Source organism: Argiope bruennichi, chromosome 11 (assembly GCF_947563725.1).
Source record: "Argiope bruennichi chromosome 11, qqArgBrue1.1, whole genome shotgun sequence".
NCBI lineage: Eukaryota > Metazoa > Arthropoda > Arachnida > Araneae > Araneidae > Argiope > Argiope bruennichi.
Genome location: NC_079161.1, coordinates 19,287,110 through 19,305,913, shown reverse-complemented (window position 1 = coordinate 19,305,913; position 18,804 = coordinate 19,287,110). Strand labels below are relative to the sequence as shown.

Genomic DNA, 18,804 nt, shown 5'->3' with positions numbered 1-18,804 from the left:
AAGTTTTTCAATCTTACATTGGGAAGTAAAAAAAAAAAAAAAAAAAAAAAATCTTGCACTCAATTCAATTTTTTAATAAATTTTACTGATATCTATAATGGTTTGCAAAAAATATCAAATTAAATCACCTTTGATTAAAAATTAAATAACAGAAAAGTAATATTTTTCGATCAAATATAACTCACAAATGAATTTATCACGTGAATTATTTTAATTTTAATATTACTTAAGAATTAAGTAATGATTTATTCTTTCCACACGTCTCCACCCCTCCCAAAATATTTTTGAAAGAAAACTGTCAAAATATAAGTCAAAATATTCAGTAGGGCATATATCTGGTGACCTATTTAAAAACATTCTATCTCATTTTATACGCCCATTAAATTCTGCTTTAAAAATTAAATTTCCTATTTTCGAAATTAAATTTTTAAGTTTATTGACATATAAATCGCCAAGAGCGAAAAAAAAAATGGAATTCAAGCTTTAATCTATTGTAAATAGTTTAGGCCAAAATTTAGCCAAAAGAAATTGGAAAAATATACATTTCATAAAAACTTATATTATTAACTAGTGCCTGCAGGGAAAAAAAAAAGATTGAAATCAAAACAAAATTTTCGTTTGAAACAGAATGAAAATATTCAAATCAATTTGAATACTGCAACTCTGCTGCCATCTAGTGTAAGAAGTGGTAAAGATAAATATAAACATGATGAGTGTCAGCGAAATCAAACTCATAATAAATGATTTCCTTTCATTTTCCCGTCTTCTTTTTACGCTTTTTTTTTTTTTTTTTTTAACTTTTATACGCTCTTTGACAACACGCAATATAGCTAAAAATGTCTTGAAATCAGTTCAATTTTCCAATAAATTTTGTTGATATCTACAATCCGGTGTAAAGGGTTTCAAATAAATGAAATCACACTGTGATTCAAAATTAAATAACTTATAGTATTTAAATAACATTAATGTTATAAAAATTGAATTTACAATATTAAAATATGGAAACCATATAAAAATAAGATTTATTTTGAATAATTTTTTTTACATGATAATAATATCATGCCCGGATAGAAATCGAAAGAGCAATTGATAATAAAAATGCTTTTAAAATCATTCCAATTAACGGTTTATCTTATGGTGAGATGGCTGTAAAACAAGAATCCGGACTTGAGGCTATTTTCTATTTTATTTGAGACCAGTGAACGCCGAATCTGATAAGATAATTATAATTGTCTCATATGACGAATGCTCATTCAATGGATCAAATTTATCCATCTTGTGGAGATACATTTTAAAGAATTTTTTTCCGATGCATTTTTAATTTGGCTTTTTGCCAAATCAGGGAAGAAGTAAAACTTCTCTTAGAGGATCATCCGTGGATCGGGAGAGAAAATTTTTCAGTTCACCAGGAAAACCATCAATCAAAAATCAATGAATAAAGATACTTTGATCATTCTGTCTTTATATGAGAGAAAAATGTTCGAATGAAAATCTGAAAAAATAATAGAAAGTTGAATACTAAAATTTCAGTTTAAAATTTTTAGTTTTTTCAGGAAAAAAGATTATTTTTTTTAATAAAAATTGTATCATTTATACAAAGCAAATTGCTTTAGAAAAGAGCTTATTAATCTAGAGATGCATAATCCACGATTTTTTTAATAACAAATAATTTTGCTATTGTTATTTTTAAATATTCGTTCCAAATATCTGTTATTTCAATCATATTATTAATTAAAAATTTTTACTTAGTATTAAATATAAAATTTATTAATTGAAATTAATACTTAATTTACTAATTTAAGTAACATGTGATTGAATTAATTTATCTATTTTAGCTTACTTCTTAAATTTGATTTTTTTTTCAAACTGTTTATTGAATTTCTTTATTGGAGTAAACCATTCTCTGAAAAATTTGAATTAAATATATATGTCATTTCTTTAAAATGTTTACTTTAGTTCTATATTCTACCAATAGACACAGAAAATATGCAATCAAAGTCGTGAAAAGCAATTAAAAATGATTTGTAATGGAATAGTGCATCGTCAAATGCGAATATCGGAAAGTCAAGGTCACTCTCATGTGGAGCGGCGACTTCACACTTTCCAGTGAAGTCACCGCTCCGATAAATTTCAGTGATATGCAATTCAATGATACGATAATTCCAAGAATAACCGGTCCGTTCACTTTTCAACCCATTCACAGATTTCTCCTTTTCTGTTTTGTTCGAGAGCTTCCATTAGACAGATCGTATCGATTGTTACTTTCTATCGGGATCCAAAACCTATAATCGAAATATCACCATCAAGGATTTGAATCACACCCCTCTTTGAAAACTATTGATCAATGGTATTTGTGACTTTATGATATTGGTTACGTAATAACCGCTCGTGAAATATTCGTCATCCCTCTGTTAGTCTTGCATTAGAATGATTTTTTTTTTTGGCCTAAAATGCAAGATCTCAAGAATATTTTACGAAATCTGATTGGTGAGACAAGATTTCATATCTTGTTTATATTCTTTATTATTTACTTCATGCAACACAAAACATGTATGGATATAAATAATTATGTCTATATTTCTGGATTTGCAGATTAAAATAGGAACTCTGAACACAACGTATAACGTGATCCAGGGCGATGTCTTCCCTTATACTTTCTTCGGAATCCCGGCAGATATTGTCCTCCGAATCAAGTCGAATTTCCTCAGTGCCAGTTCGGGCGCCATGGGGCTTGACGGCATTCTGAAGGACACCTCTTGGAAATACAACAGCGCAGTCGTTTCTGTGACGACCCTTTACAGAACGGTAAGGAATGTATTTGCATCTTTGATAAATACACAAAAGAATTATATATTTCATCCTTTCATTTCAAAATGAATTCTTTTTTACATTCTTTTATTTAATTTGATATCTTTGATGTTTGTTAAAATTGAATTTAGTATTCAATTTTTCACTTATCTTCTGAAAGCTATAAGTTAGAGCTATAAAATTTTGTACGGTTGTGTGTTTCAGGATGCCAAAATAATATTTTGACATTTTCAGAACTATCACATTATCAGTGAATTATAATTTCGGTAGGTTATATATTTGCATCTTTGACAAAATAATAGAAAATAATACGTAATTTTTTTATTTTTATTTAAAATTAATTCTTCTTTGCATTCTTTTATTTAATTCGATAAATTTCTTGCCTGTTTTAACTGAATTTTATAATCGATTGTTTTTATTTACTCTCTCAGGTGCTAGAGCTTTAAAATTATGCGCAGCTGTGTGCTCAGGATGCCAATTTAATATTTAAGAAATTTCAAAACTGAACTATCAGATTATCGGTAAATTATAATTTTGAATTTATCCAAGAAATACTGTTAAATAATAGATTAAAAAAAAAGTCGGTGAATTATAATTTTGGATTTTTTGAAGACAATTATCTAGAATGCGTTAGAGCAACCCTGCGGCGCAGTTGAAAATTTAACATCTTCATAGTAAAATTTTGAAAAATCATGAGTGTTTGTAAAAATACTAGAACAAAAACGATGATTCCAGTGAAGATGACTGTGTTGAAGACCCCACCCCTACAACGAATGGCGAAATGCATTAAGCATTTATTCATTTGAAACCCAGAGTGAAATATCATTCAATAAGTTTTAAAAAATAATACAGCTACTAATAAACAAAAATTAAGAAATAATTGTCTATTAGCAACATTTAACCTTTTCAATACCAGTTTTTTCTTTTCCGAAATTAAGATAAATTAGGACTCTAATATCTGGCGACCTATCCATTGAACTTATTGAAAGGAAATTTCACATAGTGTTAATTGAAGGTATGCTGCCGAAATTGTGAGTGTGACTGTTTAGTGTAGTTTAGTTATATTAATGTTCCGTTTTAAAGTAACACTAGGGTTATTTTGGGATGAAACTCTTTATTTTGAACCGCGGTCAAATGACGGGGACGACACCTGAGCGGGCACCCCCATCTCCAAATTTTCACACTACATCATTGGGAGAACGTTTGGCCCTAACGGATTTGGCATGTGCCAGACCCGCTTACACGACGGTTTTTCAGTGGAATCGGGTCTTGAAACTGGCGTCCATTAGTTCCGAGGCCAAGAACTTACCGCCAGGCCACCGCGTCCCCACCTGTGTGATTGTGACGAGACTGTGTGTTGAAGCAATTGAGCTTCCTCAGTTACGGATAAAATGAAAATGTTTCGAAATTTTAGAATGGCAACATGACTTTTCCGAGCGGAAATTGATCAGTGCATTTAAAAGCTACATATGATGTTGGAATTATACCATACGACGAAATTTGATGTCATAAAACACGTGCAAAGTCGAGCATTGTAAAAGATAAATGGTAATACCACACACAATACTAAAGTTACACACAATACAAGTTACCACTACAATACTAAAAGAAACTTTCTTTTATTTATTTATACAAATGAGCATGAATTTTCAATTTGGATATTGAACATTATTAATTTAAAAAAATCAATACAATGAAAGTGATCTTAAACTGAAAATGCAATTTGTATAAAAAAGCTGTATATTCTGAATTATTTATAAAATAGTAAGAGTTTGTAAAAATAATATTCACAAGATTGCAAATTCTTTATCTGTTAGTTTACAAAAGATTATTTATAATTCAGAAAACTTTGAGATATAAATTTTCTATGCGATTTCATAAATTTATTAAAATAACATAAAATTATATTGATAACTTAGAGCACAAATACCATGCCTAATCAATTCTTTATAGTAAAAATTTTTGTAAATCAGAGGATATTACAAAAAAATTGAAAATGCAATTATTAACATTTTTCATAATTTGCAGAGGTATTTCTATATTAATATCGTTTTTTCATTCTTATTTTGATTTTTATATCCTTATAATTTTTATAACAATTCACAATTAGTAACAATGATAGCCCCAATAATAATAATTACTTTTTGAAATCAGAAACGAAAGGTATCAAAATATCTTTTTAGACTGTTTTTCTGACTTGGTCGTTTTATCAGGGGAAAAAAAATACTAACGATATAGGACCAAAAAAATTTAAGAAATACAGAATGATTTCAAAAAAAAAAAAAAAAAAAAAATAATAATAATAATAATAATGTATATTGCGCTAGAATATACCATGTGATTATTATTAAATACAATATCAGATAGGTCAAAATAAAATGAAATAAAATTACTTTATTTACAAAAACAAAGCAAAATTTAAAAAATATTTCAAATTTTTTATTCCTTTATATTTTATATCTTTTATATATTTATATCTTTGAAACATTTAAAAATATATCAAACATATTTTTCTCCTATTGAAGAATCTTGTATAATTTCAAATCGTCACTTTTAACTTTAAAGAGAAAATCTCAACTTATCGTAAATATCAAAATAATACTTCTAAATCTCTTACTTATTCTTGAATATAAAAATACAATAAAATAACAATAAGGAAGATTTAAAAAATCTATTTTTCTATAGCGAACAGCATACCTGAATCATTTCAATTGATTTTCATTTAAATATAGGTGGCGGTATGATCATTGATCAAAGTCTATAGAAAAATTTCAAATTCTTTGTGTTTTTAAAGAGGTAAAAATGTATCTTATTTTCATTAAACTTCTATGTTAAATTTGCCTTCTGTCGTCTCTTTCACACAATTTAATGTGACTTCTAAAACTTAGATTAATCATCTCCGATTTGAAAAATAATCATAGAATTTGCTTCAAATTTAGTCCATTTTTTTAAATACTCTGTATGAATTAATTATTAGGTTCAAACTCATATATGAAGTTGCCATTGACTAAGGCTAACGAAAGGAAATTGTTGCCAGTTAATCTATACTTATAATAAAGCTCAATGTGTGTGTGTTGGCGCTCTACAGGCCTGGTCATTTGACATACAGCTATCAAATTTGGTACATGCATACCTTAGAGGTCGGGAATGTGCACCTGGGGTCCCTTTTTTTGAAATTTCAATTAGAATTTTAATTATTAATTAAAAACTAACTTTCCCGCCAAAAAAATCTTCCATTTTCCCCACCGCCAAATGAGTAAGACTTCATTATTTTTTTCTCCCAACAGTAATGAGGCTAGGGTTAACATTTTTCGGTGGATTATTTCAAACGATTCTGTTTATTTTCTTAATGTTTTATGCATTTAAAATTAAACATTGTTAATTAATCCATGTTTCAGATTCATTCTGAAGTACTTTTGAATTAAAATAACACAGAATAAAGGAAATTAAAAATGTATAATCTGCATAGCGTTACCCCAACTGGCGTAGAAAAATTCACGCATTTGCGTTAATGTAACTGGCGAAGAAAATTCACGCATGCGCATTATGTTCTGACTGTTGACATGACAACCAACGGATGATTAAAATTATTTTTAGGTTAGTTGCATGCTTTTGTAAGTAAATTGTATTTATGTTAGTTATATATTTTTTGTATATGCTTATAGTTTTAAGTACATCGTTTTTTAAGTATTTTTTTTAAATCTGTTTTCAATGATTTAAATTATTTTGAGGTTAATTGCATGCTTTTGTAATTAAATTGTATTTATGTTAGTTATATATATTTTTGTATATGCTTATAATTTTAAGTACATCGTTTTTTAAGTACTTTTTTTAAACCTGTGTTCGACGGATTATTTTAAACGATTCGTTTTATTTTCTTAGTGTTTGATGCATTTAAAATGAAACATTGTTAATAAATCGATCTGTTCATGATAAATTTCAGAAAATTTTGTTGACAAATTCTTGAGATATTGCATAAATTAAGAAAGATATTCTTTAGTGCCCATAAAGTTTAAACGCTCAGTGACTCTGTTATCAGTAATCATATTATAAAAAAATGCTTTGTTTCAGTAAAAAATATTATGATATTAATTGCAGATTAATTCTTTCCACTTTAATTTAAAGCATAAATTCTACGGGAGCTAACAGAAAATTAGAGAGATAATATTGCGTTATGACTGAATGCCTTTATAATATTATGAGTGAATTATATGACTATCAAAATTAGAACTTTTTAAATCTTTTGATGAAGAATCTATTAAAGTATCGTAAAATATTTAATTATTAAAATTTAAACGAACATTAAGATTGGCGAACCGGCTGGTCGCCAAAGGCGGCTGGTAATAAATAAACCAAAATAACTACACAATTATATGTATTGTATGCCTTACCACTATATTTTAAAAAATTGATTTTTATTTAATTTTCCTTCTCGAAATATATCATCTAATATACTATCATAAAAGTTTTTGTTATGAAAAGCCAGAGATTAAAGATATATTTTCGATATCTGTAGATTTAACTTTATTCACTGACGGATCACAGCTTGTGCTGTATTTAATTATTGAAATCGTAAATGTAAGTTTGCACAAGAACCATTTAAAAAAGCGAAGCAAGATAAGTAGTGCATAGTGATAGGGTGAAGTAATTTTTTCAATAAGAAAACATTAGTAATCACTACTGCCGAAAGTTTCCTGAAATAATATTCAACAGGACAATGTTTTAATCACATAATGTAATCATCAGCTCTGAAAGAGGAACACTTGTCTGGTAAACCTTTTTACTTAAAATGCTTTATACATACCGATTTTAACATTGGTATGCAAAACATAAGTAACTTTCGAAGCGTGAAACTCTTTCTGTAATAAATAATAAAATTCTATGTAAGAGCTAAGGTTTTCACCAAGTGTAACTTTATCTGTTACGTTTTCTAACGATCTGAATGAATTACTTATTGTGTTATAAATAAGATGCATTTTCATAATATGAAATGAATAAACAGAAGGAGATTTTCAATATTTACATAATTTTAGAATCGTATAATAAGCAAGATTTTTTTTTTTTTTTTTTTTTTTTTTTTTTAAATTTCAAGTATCCAACGAAGCACCTTCAATTCTTTCAAAAGTAACTTCTTTCAGAATGTGTTGATGCCCTAGGAAAATAATGAGTATTTACCGTATCACCAGTGTGTAGTGAATGAAAAACGAATAGTTTCTAATTCCTTGTAATTTCGTTCATCACATAAATTAATGAAACCTGAGCATCGATCGAAATGAAACTTTTCGAAAAAGGAAAACAAGGTAAAAAATTTAACATATCACATTTCACTAATCTGGCAATTAATGCCAGATTCTTTAAAATAAAATATGGTAAAATCCTAGATGGGTCCACCTCTTGGCGACTTATTATTACGAAATATCGCCAAGTTGACTACTAATTGGATATTTGTTATTATTTTTCAATTAAAAAACGATACTTGAAGGCAATAATAAATCAAATATAATAAATAAATGAAAACTAAATATAATAAATAAATAATAAAATAATTAATAAATAATAATAAAAATAAAATAAATAAATAAAATGAAATAAATATAATAAAAAATAAAATTAAAAAAAAAATCCGCCTAGGTTGCCACATTGGCGACGTTATCGCCACTCGTTTGGAGAGAGTTCAAAAAGACGTCAAGAGGTGGGCTGTGCTAGGATTCACTTGTGAAATTAAAAAATGCTTTAATTTTTTTGGTAAAATCTTAGATGGGCCCACCTCTTGGCGACTTATTTGAAATCTCGCCAAGTTGACTACTAATTGAATATTTGTTATTATTATTATTTTTCATTTAAAAAACGATACTTGAAGGCCAGAAATAATAATAAATAAAATAAAATAAATGTAATAAAATAAATAAAATAAATAATGATAAAATAAAATAATAAATAAATAAATGTTGCTGTTGTGTCTATGCATACAGTGCTAGTGCAAAAGATTAGAGTTCTCCAAAAGCCTTGGTGATAAGATCTGCAAGTTCTGGAGCCCGATGGCTATGGAGGATTTCGATTGGGGGTGCTCCAAGTTGAAAGAGGGAACCGATAATGGCCTGGCAGTCAAAAACATGATCTGGAGTTAGTTGCGAATGGGGACAGTACTTGCAGATGGGATAGGATTTTATATTGGTTCGTGAGATCTTCATGTCTTTGAAATGTCCATAATAATGATAAAAAAAAAATATAATAATAATAATAAAATAAAATAATAAATAAATAAATAAAAATATAATAAAAAATAAAATAAAAATAATAAAAATAACTCCGTCTAGATTGCCACATTGGCGACGTTACCGCCACTCGTTTGGCGAGAATTCAAAAAGACGCCAAGAGATGGGCTGTGCTAGGATCCACCCGAGCTTTCAAGAAAGTATTATGAATCTGAGATTCAATAATCATCCTGGAAGAATTAATAAAATTGGTCTACTGGTCTAGGAGATCACAAGAAAAAAACCCCCAAAGAATAAAAATATTATTTGCCACAAGCTATTTTAAAAAGTTTGGGTTCATTCATTATATAATGACTGTGAAAATTTAAACAATTTTCAGAGTGGTGGGTCACATTTTCGATTTCTTCGAATAACGCTGCCACCAATGACATAAGATGAACCTTAAAGTTCCTTTTAAAGCTCTTCATTTATCAGGAAGCTTTGATCACGTGGCCTAATCTAATAATTTAAAAACTTGTTTGAAAACTTTATTTACAGCTTTAGTTTAAAAGGTTTTCGTTGCGTCTTAAACAAATGAAAAATTCGATACAATGCATTTAATGAAATGCACTTGAATGATGACAATACCAACTCTCGAGTACTTTAGGGGCATTCTTGATTCAGATAACGTTGTTATTCTACTGATCCTATAAGATATCATGCACAAGATGAAAAAAGAATAATGGATGCAAATTTATTACTTCTACGTTAATTTTATCTTTTCACGTCTCTGACACTCAATTTAATGTACTCTCTACTATTTGGAGTTATTTCCGATTTGACAAATTATCGCAGTATTTGTTTTCATTTTAGTCTATTTTTTAAAATATTCTGTATGAGTTAATTATTAGGTTCAGTCTCATATATGAAGATGCCATCGTCTAAGGTTGACGAAGAAAACTGCTGTCAGTAAATAATCAAGAAATTAAAATAACTACGCATTTATATTTTTTGTATAATTTACCACTATATTTAGAATAATGTGTCTCTATTCTATTTTAGTTCTCAATAACTCACTGATTAGTGTTGGCATCATCGCATATTTCTGAAAGCTTTTGTTATCAAAAGCTACAAATTGAAGATATTTTTTCGAATACTCTAGATTTAATTTTATTTCTAAGGGTTCTGAACTTGTGCAGCATCTAATTATATCTACCATAAATGTAATTCTGTTCATGAACAATTCAAAGAAACGAAGTAAGAGAAGTGACGCATATTGATAGGATGTGATAATTTTTTGCCCAATAAATAATCATCAAAATAACTTCAAATTTAATATTTTTGAAATAATAGATCAGTAATCCATTTTTGATCATTCTTCTATTATGTTTATTGTAACTCGGATTCACAATACTTTCTTGAAAGCTGTTGTTATCAAAAGTAACTTAATATTTTTGAAATAATAGATCAGTAATCCATTTTTGATCATTCTTCTATTATGTTTATTGTAACTCGGATTCACAATACTTTCTTGAAAGCTGTTGTTATCAAAAGTAACTTAATATTTTTGAAATAATAGATCAGTAATCCATTTTTGATCATTCTTCTAGTATGTTTATTGTAACTCGGATTCACAATACTTTCTTGAAAGCTGTTGTTATCAAAAGTAACTTAATATTTTTGAAATAATAGATCAGTAATCCATTTTTGATCATTCTTCTATTATGTTTATTGTAACTCGGATTCACAATACTTTCTTGAAAGCTGTTGTTATCAAAAGTAACTTAATATTTTTGAAATAATAGATCAGTAATCCATTTTTGATCATTCTTCTATTATGTTTATTGTAACTCGGATTCAAAATACTTTCTTGAAAGCTGTTGTTATCAAAAGTAACTTAATATTTTTGAAATAATAGATCAGTAATCCATTTTTGATCATTCTTCTAGTATGTTTATTGTAACTCGGATTCACAATACTTTCTTGAAAGCTGTTGTTATCAAAAGTAACTTAATATTTTTGAAATAATAGATCAGTAATCCATTTTTGATCATTCTTCTATTATGTTTATTGTAACTCGGATTCACAATACTTTCTTGAAAGCTGTTGTTATCAAAAGTAACTTAATATTTTTGAAATAATAGATCAGTAATCCATTTTTGATCATTCTTCTAGTATGTTTATTGTAACTCGGATTCACAATACTTTCTTGAAAGCTGTTGTTATCAAAAGTAACTTAATATTTTTGAAATAATAGATCAGTAATCCATTTTTGATCATTCTTCTATTATGTTTATTGTAACTCGGATTCACAATACTTTCTTGAAAGCTGTTGTTATCAAAAGTAACTTAATATTTTTGAAATAATAGATCAGTAATCCATTTTTGATCATTCTTCTAGTATGTTTATTGTAACTCGGATTCACAATACTTTCTTGAAAGCTGTTGTTATCAAAAGTAACTTAATATTTTTGAAATAATAGATCAGTAATCCATTTTTGATCATTCTTCTAGTATGTTTATTGTAACTCGGATTCACAATACTTTCTTGAAAGCTGTTGTTATCAAAAGTAACTTAATATTTTTGAAATAATAGATCAGTAATCCATTTTTGATCATTCTTCTAGTATGTTTATTGTAACTCGGATTCACAATACTTTCTTGAAAGCTGTTGTTATCAAAAGTAACTTAATATTTTTGAAATAATAGATCAGTAATCCATTTTTGATCATTCTTCTAGTATGTTTATTGTAACTCGGATTCACAATACTTTCTTGAAAGCTGTTGTTATCAAAAGTAACTTAATATTTTTGAAATAATAGATCAGTAATCGATTTTTGATCATTCTTCTAGTATGTTTATTGTAACTCGGATTCACAATACTTTCTTGAAAGCTGTTGTTATCAAAAGTAACTTAATATTTTTGAAATAATAGATCAGTAATCCATTTTTGATCATTCTTCTATTATGTTTATTGTAACTCGGATTCACAATACTTTCTTGAAAGCTGTTGTTATCAAAAGTAACTTAATATTTTTGAAATAATAGATCAGTAATCCATTTTTGATCATTCTTCTAGTATGTTTATTGTAACTCGGATTCACAATACTTTCTTGAAAGCTGTTGTTATCAAAAGTAACTTAATATTTTTGAAATAATAGATCAGTAATCCATTTTTGATCATTCTTCTATTATGTTTATTGTAACTCGGATTCACAATACTTTCTTGAAAGCTGTTGTTATCAAAAGTAACTTAATATTTTTGAAATAATAGATCAGTAATCCATTTTTGATCATTCTTCTAGTATGTTTATTGTAACTCGGATTCACAATACTTTCTTGAAAGCTGTTGTTATCAAAAGTAACTTAATATTTTTGAAATAATAGATCAGTAATCCATTTTTGATCATTCTTCTATTATGTTTATTGTAACTCGGATTCACAATACTTTCTTGAAAGCTGTTGTTATCAAAAGTAACTTAATATTTTTGAAATAATAGATCAGTAATCCATTTTTGATCATTCTTCTAGTATGTTTATTGTAACTCGGATTCACAATACTTGGGTGGATACTAGCACAGCCCACCTCTTGGCGTCTTTTTGAATTCTCGCCAAACGAGTGGCGATAACGTCGCCAATGTGGCAACCTAGACAGATTTTTAAAAAATTTTTTTTTATTATATTTCATTTTATTTATTTTTACTATTATTTATTTATTGGTTTATTTTAGTATTATTTAATTTATTTTATTTATTTATTATTTTTATTTTATTTATTATTATTTCTGGCCTTCAAGTATCGTTTTTAATTGAAAAATAATTATAATAACAAATATTCAATTAATAGTCAACTTGGCGAGATTTCAAATAAGTCGCCAAGAGGTAGGCCCATCTAGGATTTTACCCAATACTTTCTTGAAAGCTGTTGTTAGCAAAAGTAACTTAATATTTTTGAAATAATAGATCAGTAATCCATTTTTGATCATTCTTCTAGTATGTTTATTGTAACTCGGATTCACAATACTTTCTTGAAAGCTGTTGTTAGCAAAAGTATGTCATAAAAGTTAGTGTTGTATATCTGAGGAAAGTCGGATAAATGTAGGACAAACTTGCCTCATGTGATTATAAACGTTTGTTTAGGATAACAGCTTTAGACACAATGAAGTAGAGAAGAATCAGAAGATGCTAACTAGTTTTCATAAGCGATCGTAGCGCCTCTCCTTTGTTTGTTAGAACTATAAACCAATACCAGTCCTATTTTAAAATGAGAGAATCCTGTTTGGATATTATTCGAGATTCTTGTAATTTTAAAATTTCATATTTCGGGTAAGCTAATTTAGAAAACGTGTTTCACTTTTTGAGTAAAAACATGTCATCTTTCGTTTCTGATATGTAATAGTATTTATTTCTGATTAATTATTACTACTATGAAATCCCTAATATGCACTGATATTTTTCGTGGTTATTTGGCATAATCAAATATGCACATTCCTACTTAATCGTACATAAATTAATTTACAAAATTGAATACATTTTTGGTGGCGAAATAGAGCTGATTAATTAAACTCCCCACCCCTTCTTTTCCAGGACATGCGCATTGTAATTTTTTTATTTTTTTTTTTATTTCTGAATATTTTGTTTTGAAGAATCTGGCAATAATTGCCAGATTCGTCAAAAATGTTATTATGCTAAATTCCAGATTAATTTCGGAATTCAAAACAATAATTGTTTTTACCTTGTTTTCCTCTAGTGTAAAGTTTCATTTTGATCGATGCTCAAATTTTATTAGTTTATGTGGCGAACGAAATTACAAGGAATTAGAAAATGTTAATTTTTCATTCACAACACACTGGTGACATGGTAAATACTCATTATTTTCCTTGACATAAAGTTATACTGATAGAAGTAACTTTTGAAAGATCTGAAGCTGCTTAGCCTAACTTAAAGTTCTCGCTCAGAAAAATATTTCATCAAGATTATTGTAACTATAGTATTTATCGTCTGGAAGCTTGAAATTGCTACGATTACTTGTGATTCAACTATGTATTCTAAAATTCTAAATTTTGCTTGTCAAGTTCTAGGAGCACTTATATTCTTATCTGGAAATCTCCATGGAATTTCCCAATAACAATCGCATCTAAGCCTAATGGGATCATTAGCTAAACGGAATCTTATCTGCAATATTTTCCGATCTTCTTGAGAAGAGTCAAAATTATCCATTTTTTAAAAAATTTCAAAAAAAAATTGCATTATTTAGGATGTTTTAGTAAATATTATTATATTGTACAAAAAGTCGTCCTATTCAATGATAACCTTGAAATAGTCGCGACACCTTGTGATTAAATTTATAACATTATATTGAAAATTTAAATTTTGGTCTAATTTCGATTAATAACGGTCGTCTCAAAGTTCATACTTGGCGATATTCGTGCCAATTTAAAGTAATTTTGAAGAAAATTATAAATCTTGCAATGAAATACTTAAATATGAACATCAATATTAAAGAAGTTGTGAATTTAGTATCGTTTTGTAATATTTCCATGTAATGTCCATTAATACCATATTTCCGTTTTTAAATTTGCCAAAAAAATCTTTTTTATTTAAAGTAATGAAATAAAAAAAAAATGTGAATTTTTGTGTCTGTTTTTCAAGAAAATCTTGCAATTGCCTGTATTGCTTTCAATCACCCTCTTTTATGTCATAATAATGTGGAGTTATGGTTTTGTGCGGGTTGAGGTTCGAACTCGCAACGTTAGGGTTCATAGCCGAGTAACATAGCCACTAGACAAAAGTGTACACTCTTCTCCGGAAGTTGTTAACTGGCTTATAATGTTACCACCACAATAGTCCCCCCACCAGTGAGTCGGTAGAGTTTATCGCGCCAGTTATGGCGAGCGACGAACGTGATTATCGCGCCAGGCGTTATGGCGAGCGACGAACGTTGACATCGCGCCAAGTGTTATGGCGGGCGACGGCGAGCGTGTGTGAGTGGTTGCTGCCGGTAGATGGAGCCACGACAGCAGAACGAAGGATGCGGTTGTTCAGAACAGGGGTCACCAATGTGCGGGTTGAGGTTCGAAGTCACAACGTTAGGGTGCATAGCCGAGTAACAAAGCCACTAGACAAAAGTGTACACTCTTCTCCGGAAGTTGTTAACTGGCTTATAATGTTACCACCACAGTTTCACCAAATAGAATCGCAATTTTTGATAGCGGATATTGCCAGGAAAACAAATTTTCATCATTTTGAGGCTGTTTTTGATGAGGCGGTCTTAAATTTCGTTAAAAAGTTCCAAAATCTAGTTTCTCAATGCATCTGTTGCCCTCAGAAAACCCCCTGGGTCATTTTCGTGCACTTGATGTCTGAAAATGGAGATTAGAGGATTTGTGGTGGCTATCGCCAGCTGAACGCTGTTATTGAAGCTGTTCGGCATCCAAAATTTCACATCAGAAACACATCCAAAATTTCATATCAGAAATAAAATAATGTTTTCCAAACTAGGTTTAGAAGGTTTGTATTGTCATATTCCTGTTGTACTTGCAGACACCCAAATCAGCTCAGATTACCCCTTTTGATTTATATGAATTCCTTTGCATGCCTTTTGTTTAAACAGAATGCTGGACAAACTTTTCAGCGATCTAAATTGTTTTGCATACTTAGATGGTATTTCGTTAGCTTCGATTGACCATACATCTCAGAACAAAGATTAAAGGATGGTTAAACGAGAAAGATTTAATCCTAAATATCGATACATTATTTTTAGACCTTATAAACTTCTCTTTTTTGGTTGTGAAGTTTAGAAGGCTGAAGCCCTTGTTAATTTCCCTCTACCACAAGTTGTAAGCATTCCATGGATATTTCGTAAGATGCTTACCTTTTCACAGAGATTTATTCCGAACGCTGCAGAGATAATCTTATATGACCTTATTTAAAAAAAAAATTACTTTTTGGTGAAATATAACTGTTATTCAAGCTTTTATTTGTTACAAAAATTCAATCGTTCAAACAGTTCTTTTAGCTTATCTAAATTCAGAAGTTACTTTGGTTGGCCCATTTAAGACAGTTATTACTTGCAACAAATATTGATGAAAAAGGCCTGCATTTCTCCCCGGAAATAACTCCAGTCAAATCTAGATACAGTATGCAAAATTAAGTTTTATCTCTTTTTACTCTTAATAAGACATTTCTGTTCCTTGTTGGAATGTCCTGATTTCATTACTGATCATAAAATCCTTACATTTGTTTAAAAAGATATGACAGGACATCATCTTGGTAGTAGCCACATTTAGAATTTATATCTCTGCTTAGTAATGATATCAGATATGTTTCTGAAGGTCAAAATGGGAGGTTTTCTAGTATTAAAAAGATCAATATCCGTACTGAGATCGATAACGTGGAGATGACATGTTTACCAGTTTCTATCAGTTTTAAATTTTACAAAGTTCAAATTCTAATTGAGTTTTTTAAATTTTTTTTAGTACATCATGGTATTCTTTTAGATTGACAAACTCTTTCCCACATGCCGAAACAGTTTGTATAACTATTATAAATATGATTAATCTTTTGACTCATTCTGATGCAAAATCTAATACTAATGCTGCAAAACCGCGTTTCATGTGGTCGTTGAGGAAGGACTGCACAGAATTTTGCAAGCAGAGTATCCCTTACCAAAAATCAAATCTTGGTTGTCATGTTTAATTCTAAAAGACTTTTTTCGTCAACTACTGTACGTTTTAGACATGTGCCTTTAGATGTTGTAGTTCCTTACCTCCTTTCAAGGTTACAAATATTGTTTAGTTGCAGTTGATTAATTCAACTGTTGATCTAATGCCATCTAAATGAAGAAGAAGAAACTAGAAATTTTGTAAAATTTATTTACAACATATATATTTGCTCATTTGAATTTTAATCTTAGTTAGTGAATTAATCTTTCAATTCTTATAGGTTAACCGACAGGTGAAAGCAGATGCTGCTGTGCTTGAAGACTGGACGGACAAAGTTCCTCGAACCCAAACTCATTATGCTGAAACACTGTTTTATGGCGGATGGTCAGTGGTTCTCTTCCGTTTCAAATGCGACATTCCCAGCGACGTAGTGAGGGTCAAGGCACTGCTTACGAAACACCTGGGTGTCGTTGGACAACTCTCGAAGGATACTCTAGGTCAGTAAAACTAAGAAATTATGCATGAAAAATTACAAACTTATTTTTGACTACTTTCTATGTTTTGTTTCCTAGTTCAGGTAATAGTTTTTAGTTTAATTATTCATGTGTGCGAAGTGTCCTTCTTACTTAATTCACTTTTCCTCATGTATTAATTATTTTCTAGATAAAATCGCCAAGTTCCGCCTTTCGTCACTAGGTGCACTGCAAGTCTTTTCTTTGTATCATACATATATGGCGACTTTTGAGGATCATAGAATATTCTTTCCTACTAGAAAATAGCAGTTTTATAATGTAATCGCTTACAAATAAATCGTCTATACAGTGCACATTTTCCAAAATATGCATACTGCTTTATATTTTACCTTTATTAAATATTGCATTTGGAAATAAATTCAATTTCAAAGATTTCAGCATTTAGATATTTATTTAAGATTATGTCACCTTATGTATTATCTTTTGTATAGAAAGGTATTCATTTAAATTTTATTTCAATAAAATTTTATGTGTATATTTTTAGACAATTAAATAAAATAAAAAAATTTTGTTTTTAAACGAACGTATTAAAAGAAATTTAACTGCTTTTATATGAAAAAAAAATAGGATAGGAAAGAATTATTTAAGCATTTTATTTGTTTAGTAAAATAATTTTAAAAATCGGTTTTATTTTATTATAATTAAGCTGCATATTATATACTTTCTTTATAATTTTTATTTTATCAAAATGTTGCTGTGGTAAATTAAAATTAAAAAAAAATTTAAGGCATGTTTGTCAAAATAATTTGAAATCGGAAAAATTACAATTTTAAACGATTATTTGTTGTAAATATACATTTGTTAGTATTTAAACATATTATAACTATTTACTTAGGAATATTGAATTTAAACTACATTAAAAATAATATAATTTTTTAACTATACATTAAAAAAGAGATTCAGATTTCTTTTAAATGTATTCATTCAGCATGTGTTTTTATTTCAGGTGATCCATCAAAAACGATTAATAAAATAATTTGGCAATTCATGTAGTAGTTACATTTCATTACTTACTTCCATCAAAAATCTATCAGAATTTTAAATTTTATTTCAAATTTATCTAATAGCTAGAGCCCAATATTTCAAAGAAAAATTTCACATCTGAATTCAATCAGTTCTGTAATGTCAGTTAATATGAACACTGTGTCGCCATCTATCGGAAATTACAAAGACTAATAACTCATGAAATAATGTAATTCTTAAATAGCAAAAAGAATAATTTATTTTTCTTCGGTACATATTGTTATGATTTTGCATAAGAGCTTCGTAATTTTATCTTTGTTTAATTTGTCCTTTTTATCATTCAAGCTTTCTTTTTTACAAAAATATTTTAACCAGTATTCGGATTATGTTGTAATCAGCAGATGGAAATCAGTCATTATATACTGAATATTGGCTTTGATCCTATAAATTATATCTTAGTGTTTCTAGTTCCCCATAAGAAAGTTATTTCATTCCAATCTTTACGGAAGGGCTTATCCAAAATACAATAATTAATTCTTAAAAAGTGTTGCATTAGGATTTGTATTCCAGAAATGTTTCTAAAAAACAATTATACCCGAATTGAAGATAATTTCATATCACATAATTATATCAAACTCACTTG

General features: G+C 28.6%; 1 protein-coding gene across 2 annotated transcripts in view; it reads left to right on the top strand.

Annotated features, from left to right (window-relative positions):
* Positions 1-18,804, top strand: part of LOC129957561 (uncharacterized) — a 69,296-nt gene that overhangs the window by 24,788 nt on the left and 25,704 nt on the right. For both annotated transcript variants that reach the window (XM_056069924.1, XM_056069922.1), the window contains exons 3-4: positions 2,593-2,805; positions 16,946-17,162. In XM_056069924.1, coding sequence (XP_055925899.1) covers positions 2,593-2,805; positions 16,946-17,162 — 430 coding nt within the window. The remainder of the gene's footprint in view (positions 1-2,592; positions 2,806-16,945; positions 17,163-18,804) is intronic.